A 13,153-nucleotide genomic window follows, 5' to 3' on the forward strand; every position below is an offset into this window, starting at 1 on the left:
AGTCCTACTGCTTAATACCCAAGGCAGGGCTGATGAATTTTAATGAGGATTTGTTTTCTTTACAAAGTGATGTAGGAAAATGAAAAATCAAGAGAAATTGGTATTGACAGATTTGACCAGTCCTAGTCCTGCTAGATCTCCACATGGATTTGCCCTGCCAGACCTTAAGCTTTATTATGAATCAGCCGCATTTTGTTGGCTGAGAGAATGGCTGCTTCTTGAAAACACTGACATTCTGGACTTAGAAGGTTTTAACAACGTATTTGGGTGGCATGCATATTTGTGGTATGATAAGGTCAAAGCACATAAAGCGTTTAAAAACCATATTGTTAGGAAAGCACTGTTTAATGTCTGAATAAGATATAAGGACTTGCTTGAAAACAAAACTCCAAGGTGGCTGTCACCAATGGAAGCGAAGGCTCAGAAAAAAGCTCAATATGGAGGCCAAATGGCCGAAATATTGGGAAATTTTGGAACAAGAGGGAGATAGATTAAAATTGCAGAGTTTTGAAAAACTAAAAAACAAAATGCGAGATTGGCTTCATTATTACCAAATAATGGAGGCTTACAATTTGGACAAGAAAATTGGCTTCCAGGTGGAAAAATCAAAATTGGAAACAGAACTGTTAGATCCCAAAATCAAGAACTTGTCAAGAATGTATAACTTGCTGTTGAAATGGAACACTCAGGATGAAACGGTGAAATCTGCTATGATTAAATGGGCACAAGATGTTGGACATAACATTATGATGGCTGACTGGGAACAGTTATGGACCACGGGTATGAAATTTACGGCATGTAATGCCCTAAGAGAGAATTTAATGAAAATGATTTACAGGTGGTACATGACACCAGTCAAGCTGGCAAAGATCTATCACTTGCCCGAAAACAAATGTTGGAAATGTAATGAGACTGAAGGTACATTTTTTCACCTTTGGTGGACATGCCCAAGGATTAAGACTTTCTTGGGAGATGATCTATAATGAAATGAAAAAGGTATTTAAATATACCTTTCTGAAGAAACCAGAGGCCTTTCTCCTGGGCATGGTCGGCCAATTGGTGCCAAAGAAGGATAGAACTTTCTTTATGTATGCTACAACAGCAGCAAGAATACTTATTGAAAAGTACTGGAAGACACAAGATCTACCCACCCGGGAAGAATGGCAGATGAAGGTGATGGACTACATGGAACTGGCAGAAATGACTGGCAGAATCCGAGACCAGGGAGAAGAGTCGGTGGAAGAAGATTGGAAGAAATTTAAAGTTTACTTACAGAAACATTGTAAAATTAAGGAATGTTAGAAGGATGCTGGAATGAAGTTATGTGGTTTTAGCAGAAATGTTATAAAAGACTAAGTAAAAATGGATTGTTAATTGGTGAAAGAAGAGAATGTAAAATTACAGTATATTAAGATAAACTATTAGGATAAAAACAAAGATGGAAACGATTTGCTGAAATATCTAACTGAACCAGAATACAAAAAAGGGAGGTGTGAGGAGGTCAAGGAAACAGGCAAATGAAAGATAAGTTATGGGAAGGTTTGATTTGGTGTTTTTTTAAAATTGTTTGTATTTTTCTTTTTTTTCTTTTTTTCCCCTTTGTAACCTTTAAAATTTGAATAATTTTTTAAAAAAAATCTCCACATGTGGCCAGTGAGGCTATTTTGGTGAAGTCACATCCACTGGCCCTACTCCTGATGGAGAAAGTGTAACTAGATCTCGGGTGATTGATAGATTGGTAAACCCACCCACCTATCAAGCTTGTCCCTCAGGGGTTTGAGGGAGTTAAGTATCTGACCCAGGGGATAGATCCAGTTCCCCAGGATGGACTGAATGACAGACAGGTAGAAAGCTGTGTGTGTATCTTTCTAGGGAAGGTTGAGAGGGCCATAGCTCAATGGCAATTAAGGATGGAAAGCTCTGTCATTTTGGTGCTCACAGTTTCTGATTTTTCTTAAATTTGGTTCTCCACATTTCTGATATTTATATATAATAATCACCATGAACATTCTTCAGTATTTTAGGAGGAACACATTTTGTGAGCAATTAATCCTCATATAATGCATTTTGGTATGCCATTTTCATTCTTCATGCACACCTTCCCCTGGCATGTGCATTTTTGTAAACATTGCTTGGTTGGAGAAATGAATCACAAAATTCAAAGAAGTGTGCATTTTGAATGATGGCTGTGTTTTAGTTCTCAAATTGTTTTGGAAAGTGCAAACTTATACATTTGGCTTTAAATGCAAACTGAATCAAAGTTGTCCCCCTTCCCTAGTAGTAGAGCATCTGCTTTGCATGCAGAAGAATCCAAGTTCAATTCCTGGTGTCCCCAGGTGGACTGAGCCCGGACAAATGAGATGCATTTTAAATAAATGGACACATTCTTCTCATGTAAAAACACGCTGATTCCTGGACTATCCATGGGCCGGATTGAGAAGGTGATTGGACCGCATCTGCCTACCCCTGGCCAAGATCTATAAAGACTGTTGATTTTAATACCCAGGGAGACCTGTAGAGAAGGACGTGGTCTTTCAGGTATTTGGGGTCTGTGTCATCTAGGGCTTAAAATGCTAAGATAAGCAGCTTTAAATGGGCCCAGAAATGAACTAGCAACCAGTGCTGCTGTTTTTTTTAAAAAAGGGAGTTATGTGAGATTTAAATGGAACCCAACCCAGTAATCTGGCTGCTGCATTTTAGGCCAACTGACGTTTCTGAGTCATCTTCAAGGGCAGTGCAATGTAGAGTGCATTGCAATAATCCAAATCTGGATGTTATAACCCCTGAAACTTCATGCCCCATTGTTGGTGTCTCACATCACCTAAGGATGTTTTATCTCGCTTTGAGAATGTGGGGTTTCAAAACATCATTGACTTCTTTACAAACATATTGGCATTGTCCAGTGGTCCAGGTTTGATGGGGCACAGTTGCAATTTTATCAGTGAAACAACTGGATACTCATTACCACAATTTTCCAAAATAATATTATGTTATTTGAAAAATATGGTATTGGTCAGTGGACTGGAGTGACTAGGCTAGTCCCCTAAATGTTCCCCGGCGCCTCCTTCCCAAAGCCTGGGAAGCTTCTTAGGGATGATGGATGTTGTATCTTAACATATGGGGTGCAGTTTAGCCACCTCTGATTTAAAATAAACTATTATGAGTCAAAGTTCATTTAAATGTAATCTACGATAATGAAAGCAAAGAACACACACACACAAAATATGTCTAGGACATCATAGATGTAACTTTCTCTTGGCTTTTTGTCTCTTTGAAGGGATCTACGGCTGAGTACGATGGACACCAAGGTAGAGAGAAATGTGGTAAGATGATATGAATGAGATAAATTACAAGTGAATATTTTTGGCATGGATGGCCTGAAAATGTTGGATTTGAGCCAGTTGTTGCTTGGGCTGATAATTCCTTGGTGGTGGGGAGGGGGTGCACTTAAAGCAGGCACAGGCACACCTGCCAGGTGGGTTTGCCGAGTCACGCAAAACAATGTAAACAGGTCCCAAGTTGCTAAGGGCTTTATATACTTGGCCTAGTAGCAAATCAGTAACCAGTGTAAAGCACAGGTGTTACACATGCCTCACTCCTGTCAGTGATTGTCCTGCAGCATTTTGCACTAGCTGCAGCTTCCAGATCAAATGTGAGGGAAGTCCCACATGGAACACATTGCAGTAATCCACTTTTGAAGTAATCGGTGCATGAACTATTATGGCAAGGCTTCCCCAGTCCAGGAATGGCTGTTGCTGTCAAAACAGCAGCACTTGGTAAAAGGTACTTCCAGACACTGTGGCTACCTGAGCCTCCAGTGACACAGCTGGATCCAAAAGCACCCCAAACTGTGAACCTGCTCCTTAAAGGAGAAAGCAACCTCATCCAAGGTAGACAACTGACCAGTTTCTTAGAAACAAGAGCTATTCACCCATGGTGCCTACTTGAACTAGTACCAGTGACAGGATGAAGTGGTTTCAGTGCTAGAAAACAGAGGTTTCTGTATGCCAGATGTGTATCCTATAATTTTTGCCTTGCCTTTGTCAGCTACATTGCACAATCTTCATTGGTTGGGCAAAGATGGACCTATTCTACATCACGGTGGGGGACATTTTCCAGACTGAGGGATACATACCCTTCTGATCAACCTCCCGAGGGCCAAATGCCATTGATGGGTGGAGGTCAGAGGCAAAAGTGATCAGTGCAACAAGTGCAAAGTTCTACCTTTGTACATTGACCTGGTTTCTACACTAACACTCATATTGCCCCGTCTATTCTCCATCCAGGAAAGCGAGAGGCATCAACAGAGTTCCATGACAGGCAAAAACACTCCAGAAGGTTGCAAAGCAGAACCAGTGAGGGTTGTGGTTCAGGAGGGTCTGTTTGGCTTAGAGAGAGAAACCAAGGACCAGATAGAGAAGCCTAGTGGACCACATTTTCTCCCATGCACCCAAGCCTGAAGCTCCCCTGTTCTACATGCTGATATCATTTCATCAGATTGATTCCCTCCTTTGCAGCATGTGCCACACTCCCCATAAGAGAGGTGTAAAATGTAAAGAGAAACAAAAAGTGTTCAGTAAGAGATGGAGAGAAATGGTACAGAGCTGTTGTCCCAACACTCCTGTGCCTGGGACTTTATGTTTTTAACCCTGAGTCTTCAGAACCCCACTCTGAGCACACCTGAAGGCCATCCAGGTTGCCTGGGGATTTGTTCTTCTCGTGAGGAGTAGCTTACTCATGAGTGTGCATGTGTGTGTGAACAATGACTGCAAAGAAGTGAAAGAGAGAAGAGTAGCAGCAGTGGGACCCTTTGCAGGGAGAAATGCTTTGCTCCCCCCCCCCACCACCACCACCAAATGTGAAACTTCCATTTGCAACTTCACCACATGTAAACAAGAAGCATATAGGGAGTGGTGAACTGTTTTGGACACTCATTCTCCTTTTTCTTCCTATTATCAGCATTTCTGTCCCAACTTTTATCAAGGTGGCAATCCTGGCTTCCCCCCGCCCCCCAGGTTTTATCCTTGCAACAGCCCTGTGAGGTAGATTAGACTGAGGGACTGTGACTGGCCCAAAGTCATGCAGTGAGCTTCATGGTCGAGTGAGGATTTGAACCCTGGTTTCCCAAGGCCAACATACTAACCAATACATTACACCAGTGCTAGTACATGGGCATAGTAGACAGGGCAACAAGAATGGTAGTTCTCCTAGTCCAGTTCATTTGGCTTTTTCCATTTTGCCTCCATAGAATTAGAATATAAGATGGTTGGGGGTTAATGAGTTCACGAGTAGTCAATATATCCATTAAAAGAGCAAAGTATCCAATCTTAATGCAAGGGTATTTTGTTGGCAAGATAAAGGAAGCTCATGTCTAAAATTGAGCAGATTATCTACAAGACTCTCAAGGCCAAACAGCCTTGCTGAGTTGATTCAGAGCTATTAAAACCACCTAATAAATCTTCATCCCACATTTCTTTTGGCAGAGAACAGGATACCGTTAGCTAAATACCTAGAGGTACTCAAATGTGACTTTATGTGTACACACACACATTACTCAGCTATCAATCATCAAGGGCTGAATTGGAAACACCCCACTAGGATTTAATTGAGATTAATGCATGGATAGATAATTGAAGGGGTATCATGCTCGCATTCAGTGACATAGTGTAGCCTATGTTGTGAGCAAGGAGGAAGTGTCACAGAATCAATCATCCTAGAGAGGCAAAGCTCTGCTTTTGTGCAGTCAATGCTATGTTTCATTCATTTACCCTTGACTGAATATTGAAATCTACGGTATTTTCTACTGATCCAGAAAGATAGCCCATCCATTTAGTTCTAGGGTAGACAATCTTCTTGGTTCAGCAGGTCAGATCCTTATCAGGATCAGCCTTGAGGGACCTCCCAGTTGTCAGTCATCTGAAGTCATGATACAATGCCAGCTGCAATGTACTTTGGAAAAGCACCTTGCAAGGTGTTGCTAAAAGGAAGCTTTCCCTTCTCCTCTCAGTTTTAGCAAAGGAGTCTGATACAAATCCCTTCCTGATTTGATGTGGAACCCTACCAAACTGAGCAGGATTTAAGTCCCATTCATCGGCTGATAAGTGAAGGGGTTAAATCCTGTTATGCTAAGGTTACCAGATGTCGAACTAAGCTAATCAAAAACTGAGGTACCACTGTACAGTATTTATTTTTCCCAATTTGAACCGTATATGAATGATTATTTATTACAACAGCAGTCATAAAGAAGAAACGTGAAACACACAGAAAAAAATGGGATATACAGGTTAAATTGCCCCATTGGCACTTTGCAATAAATAAGTGGGTTTTGGGTTGCAGTTTGGGCACTCGGTCTCTAAAAGGTTCACCATCACTGTACTAGGGCTATGCCCCGATTCTGATGAAACCCAAATTCTGAACAAAATTAGCTTTGGCTGGATTGGGTTGTCCCATGCCAAATTGACTCATCTAGAGCAATCCGGTGCTGTCAAAAGACAGGGCAGGCAACCTCTGCACAGCCTCCTTCACCAACCCTTCCTTGCGAGGAGCACAAGTGGTGAAACAACAAGCAGCCAATGAGCAGAACATTAACTCCTGCTTTCTGCACGGGCTCCTTGACTAGTGCAATTTCCCCAGGGAACATGTTGGCAAGGCAGCACCCAGAAGGATTGAATGCAGTTTTTCTTCTTCCCCTGTTACCACCCTTCTGACAACTTTAAAACAGGCCCCCAAATCAATTTGGAGCCTGGACTCTGAATTGGATTGGTATGTGGGTACACAGCCATAGAATGTGTTCCACATCTCACACTGATGGGCTAAATTGGAACCTGTGTCTCACCTACTTAGGTCTGCTGGTAGGAGACTCCTCACCAGTGCTCTAGAGGTTGCTAGGTTCCAACTTCCATCAGCCCTGCTGACTACAGCTGATGTGACTTTGAGTCCAAAAAAACATCTGGAGAGCACCATGTGGGCTACCTCCATTCTATACCTTGTACCCGTAGAAGTCTTTGCTTAGATCTTGTAGTTACAATGCTGTTTGTCAAGTGTTGTGATACATAAACCATTCAGAAAGCCAGGCAATAACTGAAAAAACATGTTTAATCAAGTGAAAGAACCTAGAGAAGTATTAATAACATATTTGTTGTCCCAGCTGAGTTCAGGCATGAAATTTCCACCCAAAGCCAGTAGAAGGCTCTGTTCTATCACATATGAGAAATGTGGTAGATGCACACAACCTGTTTCTAAGAATCCTGCATCCATCTAGTGTAAAGTCAGAATTAATGACACCAATCAAGCCTCAGCATCAGGCTCTGATCCTTGTCAAGCCAATACAGTAATGTTCTTAAGTTGTGAAATTCTTCCTTGGTGATAGAACTCAAAAAGCTGAATCATTGCTTCTAATTTGAGATGGTGTCTCTATCTAGGTGATTCTTGGTGAATTAATCACAGTGAAAGTTCATTATCCCACCGATAAACTCACATGATCCAGTTCAATGCATTAATAAAGAAATGTTTTATGGTAATGCTCTAACACAGGGGTGGAAGAAGATGTCTATCAGCCCAGCCAATACTGCAAATAGACTGACTTTATAAAGGCTAGAGTCCACTATATCTGGAGTGTCTGAGGTTTACCAGCCAAATGTTTACCACCCAGCTCTGATATTTACAAAGATTCTTCCTTCAATGCTGCCAGCATGTTGAAGCAGTTTGCACATTCACCTAAGGCCTGGGAGGTAACGGTTCATATGCCCACTCAGCCATGAAGCTTACTGGGTGACCCTGGACCAGTCACCATATCTCAACCTACCCCACAGGGCTGTTGTGAAAATAAAATGGAGAGGGAGGGGAGCCATGCATGCCACCTTGAGCTCTTTGAAGCGAATATAAAGAAATTGCTTAATGCAGTACCAACCTACCAATGACACAAGGTGAGGCAACTGCCTCAGGCAGCAGGATCCACAGGGGCAACTGATCTGGCCTCCAAGGAATTCATAACTGTTGCCACTGCTGTGGTGCACTGCTTGGAATCCAGATCTGCCACCTCCTTGGCAACCCCCACCCACCCAATGCTGCCTCTAGGCCAGGGGTCAGCAACCTTTTTCAACCGTGGGCCAGTCCACCGTCCCTCAGACCATGTGGGGGGCCAGGCTATATTTTGGAAAAAATATATATGAATGAATTCCTATGCCCCACAAATAACCCAGAGATGCATTTGAAATAAAAGCACACATTCCACTCATGTAAAAACACACTGATGGGCCGGATTGAGAAGGCGATTGGGCCGGATCCAGCCCCTGGGCCTTAGGTTGCCTACCCCTACTCTAGGCAAATAGGAGGAGCTGCTGGTCTCCTCCCACCCTTATGGAGGAAGTGGGGGGGGGAGCTGCTCTCTGAATTGTCCTGGGGTCTGCAGCCTCCAGTTGTGATTCAGAGCAGGCACCTTTCCCCTCTGTAATGGCCTTTGATTCCCACTTTAACCATCAGGTAAGGATGCTAAGTCACTTTGGAGCATCATTTTTGTTTAAAGAAAGAGCAGTAGTAACAAGGGTTTTGTTTATTTTCTTCTTGTCTTTTCAGTGCCATGGAAAATATCAGCAGAGGCTTTGAAAGGTCTGCAGACAATGGCATCTGAGAAAGCAGCTGCATATCTTCAAGGTCAGTGAGAATAGTCTATAAATCAAACTATGAGAGGTCGCCCTCTCCCACCATAAAAGCCTCATTGCTTCTTTCTGTATACCTTATATTCTTTGAGTTTCACAAATGCTCTTATCTACCCCATGACTCTCCACTGTATACATGTGTATACATGTGTGTAGAATAGGATGTTCCAGAGGCATGTTGTAGATATCTGTGAATCCATAGGATTGCCAGTCAGTGTAGGCGGTCCTCTGCTAGATGGACCAATAGTCTGACTCAGAATAAGCCAGCTTCCTATGCTCCTTTTGCTGTTCACCTAGAGTGAGTCCCCTATCTGGGCCTTCATTTTTTGTCGTGCTCAAGCCGGTGCCTTCAGCAGCTAAGGTCCCACTCCTAGGAGACAGTAAGTGGGCACACTCACTTGCAAAGCCATGGTTGGTAATGCGGTGCGATCTAAACCAAGGTCAAGCACAGATTATCAGCCCAGGTCAAAAACATGATCTAGAGATAAGGCCAGTTCAAGGTCAATATCACAAAGCATTCCAACAAGGTACAGCGTAGCAAGATAGACTTGGGAACAAGGAAACAGAGACTTTTGTTGTCACCATAAAATGGAAGGCTCGCCTTCTCTGACTTCTTAGAACAAACCCCAGCCACAGCTGCTGATAATAAATGCATTTCAGGGACCCCTTACACACAAGGAGACCCAGTCTACTTCTACTTGTGGGAATGTTAAGGATTGTAGGAAAGGATATAATGATTAAGTAGTATCCTTCCTTCACTCACGCTAGTGAGTAATGTAGCAGAGCAAATTCCCCTCAATATAGCTGGAAGCTGTTTGTGAATTTGCTTGAATCTCTTAGTTAATATTATTTCCCGGTGTCCCCTTAAAAGAATAAAGACACAAGAGTCTTTCTGAGTAAAGTAACAAAAAGTTTACTCACATTTCAGTTCACGATTTGATCCCTGAAAGGAAGGCTTTACTTAATAGTTACACAAAGAAGCAGTGAGTTTGTCTCATATGGAGACTGAACTCGTGTGCTGCTGGCTGAGAGCCAGCAGACAGCAAAATTAGATTAAGAAAGACAACAAAATGGCTGGAGGAGAGCAGCATGATAGCAAAAAAAGAGAACAAGACAACACTGGAACAAGACAACTTCAAGACTGACAAAATGGGTGTATGACTCCTTTTATGGAGTCAGCCAGAGCCATGCCCATCTCCCAGATCACATGCAGGGGGAGGAAACTCCAGACCAGTGGAATAGGCAGTTACACTGACTGGATGTCCCCGTGCCTGTGCCCACTCTAGGGGAATAAGGAATGTTGCATCTGACTGTGTACCAGTGGATTACATCCCACACTACTCACATGCCACATGATGACTCTGGGTCTGCAGCCACATGTCATGTCATCTGTCTTAGCAGACCTTTTGGTACTGGTGTTCTTCATGCCTGGAGTTGTGATGACTGCACTTCCTCTGACAGTTCCAAGGGTTCTTTAGCAGGTCTCTCCCAGAGGGCCCCTCAGTCCTGGCTCCAAGGAAACCTGTCTGCTCCTCAGGGTCCTTGGGGCACCTGGTTTATCCTCTAAGGAAGGTGTTGCTGAACTACAACTCCCATCATCCCTAGTTATTGGCCATGTTTGCTGGGGCTGACGGGAGTTGTAGTTCAGCAACATCTGGAGGACTGAAGCCCTGCTCTAAGGACTCCATGTCTGGTATCAGGTGCGGACTCGGTATGACAAGGATTCAGTCCCTCTCATTCCCTACAAAATTAGACTCAAACTGTGCCAGCCCTGGTGACAATAGAAGGAAAACAAATCTCCATACATTCTGCTTCTGTCCTAGCTGCAGCAGGCAACCAGAAATAAAGATCTGGTGGTTACAACTGGGATAATTTTCATTGCTCGTGTTTCCATAGAGCAAGAATGGTCCTAACAAGATGTCGGCCCTGTCATTCTTGGCTCTTAACCATGCCCTTTGGGGGCTGATGGGAGTTGCACTCCAGTGACATCCAGAAGACCAAAGGTTCCCCATCCCTGCCTTGTGGTTAACACTAGGGCTGCCATACATCCGGAATTTCCTGGGCATACCTGGGATTGAGACTCAATCCAGATTAGGGGTGGGAAGAAAAGAAGCCCCCTACACCACAAACACTCGTTTGACTTTATTGCATCTTTGGCCAGGGCCAGCCCATGATGTGTTGTTGCTTGAGGCAAAGCAGAAAATGGTACACCCTTCCCCCACCACTGCCACCTCCTCCGCCTGAGGCAACCAGAGGCAGTCCAGGGGAGCCTCTGCATGCTGAAGGAAGCAGGGGAGAAAAAAAGGCGGCCAGAGAGCAGCAAACAGTGGGTAGGGGTGGAGCAGGAAGTGAGGTGGTGGTGACAGCAAGCAACAAGCACAGGAGGCGGTGAGCGGTGTGCTCTTGGGGCCCCAGACCTGCTGCCCCTCCCAGCTGTTCCCAGCATGCTGCCTGAGGTGACTGCCTCACTCACTGTCTTTGCCTGCCTTACACCTTGTATCACATATTTAAAAAAACCAATCAGGAAATTTGTAGCTTATCTCCATGCCAGTCTACACATATTGGCAGGCAGGCCGGCCTACCCATGAGGCAGGCTGAGGCAGCTGTCACCAGTGATAGAAGCCCAAGAGGTGATATCCCTGTAGACACCTTTTCTGCCCTGCTACCTCTGGCAGTGACAGAGAAGCAGGGGTGCTTCCAGTGAAATCTTGTGAGATTTCATTGACATCTTGCAAGATCTCATGTGGAACCTGCCCCAACTGCTTTGTGGTCACCACTACACTACCCAGGTAAGGAAGGCTACATTATGGCCAGGGGGCAGGGGCAGGGTGGCCTTTTCTCGCTGAGCCTCAGATGGAGAAAAGGGACACATTTCCCCTGCATATTGGCCTAGTGTACATGTCACAGTAAGCATGTCTTAAACAAGCAATGGTTAAATGTAAATGAGCAGTAGGCTTGTGAACACTGCTCAGACTTTCCTGAATTATTCTCCTCCACCAAAGAAGAATTCAGATACCTTACATGTGTTGAGCTTAGCTCCCATCCTTGTCGCCAGTGAAATGTATTCAGAATCGAGAGTGGATTTCATGCTCTTTATTCAGCTCATAGTGGTGAGGAGGAATGGAAGTTCCCCCAGAATGTCTGCTTTATATACATTATTTACACAATGGCCTGCATGTGAGTGGCTAATTCTCCTGTAAGCCAATCAGATCGTGGATTCACTTCCACCTGGAGCTCCTGTGGACCAATCAGACTGCTGCATTCTGGAGCCTATTCAACTCAGTACATTACAGAGCCATATAATAAGAACTTTATTGTTCAACACATCTTTCTTATTGAAGTCTAATTAACCTTGGGGAGTGTTGTAGAGAGGGAAGGAATTGGTTACAGAGGAACAAAACACCCACACCATCTCCAGATGTCACCAAGCTCAACAATCAGGTGCTTTTGTGCTTCCGTGTGTTGCATTTCTAGCCCACTCCACCCCCCAAGGAGCTCAAGGTGGCATACATGGTTCTTTCCCTCCTCATTTAACCCCCACAAGAGCCCTGTGAGGTAGGCTAAGAGATGACGACCCAGTGAGCTTCATTGCCAAGTGGGGATTTGAAACCTGGTCTCCCAGGTCCTAGTCCAACACTCTAACTTCAACACCATAGCACATGAAGTAAAGAATTATGATGTTGGCAAATGTGTCTGTTGGAGAAATTTGCACTAAACTGATGACAGGTGCATGTGACTTGGCTTAAAAGGCTTCATGGGTCATAGGGAGAAACCAAGAGTCCTCATTAGGCCAATCTACTGCAGGATTTCCAACAACTATCTTCTTGTCACCTTGAGACAATTTTTTATAGTAGGCATCTAACACGCTTAACTAATAATAATAATAGAATTATATAATTGTAGAGTTGGAAGGAACACCCCAAGGGTCACCAAGTATTCCTAAAAGAAAAGCTTCTGGTTTCTTAAAAAAAGTTATATTGAACATCCCCCCCCCCAGCTCATTATATATCATTTCCCAGAACAACATCTGCTTCTATATTTAGTAGAGACAAGGCATCCAGCTTGCCTTGTTGCATAGTTGTTGGTTGTTCTGTTGTGGTTTTTAATATACTTCAACCAAGAAAATGAAAGCTCACCTGAGCAATTTCTGCCAATTAATGTTAAAAATCTGGCAATGGAAAATGTTTGTGCTGCCCCCCTTCCCTTGATGCCTTAAACACTGCTTACTTTGCTTAATAGTTAAACTAGCCCTGATGAAGGGCCTTCTGCTCTTCTGCTCTGGGTGAGGCAAAGTAATCTACTGATTATTTTTGGCACAGTGGGAGGTTTCAGATTGCCTTGAAAGCCTTTTGATTGATGAGCTTCTATCTCACCACAATGTCATCAGCTGGTCATGCAACAAATGGTTGCATCAACTGGATGACCTCAATCCACATCCACTTGCATTCTCAGAGCTCAGCTGAAAGCAGCCATAAGGGCGAAACTGAACCAGACAT

The 13,153-nt window shown here is 43.7% G+C and overlaps 1 protein-coding gene across 1 annotated transcript in view; it reads left to right on the top strand.

Moving 5' to 3' along the window:
- Positions 1 to 13,153, top strand: part of TNFSF8 (TNF superfamily member 8) — a 29,360-nt gene that overhangs the window by 9,572 nt on the left and 6,635 nt on the right. The window contains exons 2-3 of the mRNA XM_079962256.1: positions 3,278 to 3,323; positions 8,575 to 8,652. Of these exons, the coding sequence (XP_079818382.1) occupies positions 3,278 to 3,323; positions 8,575 to 8,652 (124 nt within the window). The remainder of the gene's footprint in view (positions 1 to 3,277; positions 3,324 to 8,574; positions 8,653 to 13,153) is intronic.

Source organism: Podarcis cretensis, assembly GCF_951804945.1.
Source record: "Podarcis cretensis genome assembly, chromosome: Z".
In the NCBI taxonomy this organism is placed as follows: Eukaryota; Metazoa; Chordata; class Lepidosauria; order Squamata; family Lacertidae; genus Podarcis; species Podarcis cretensis.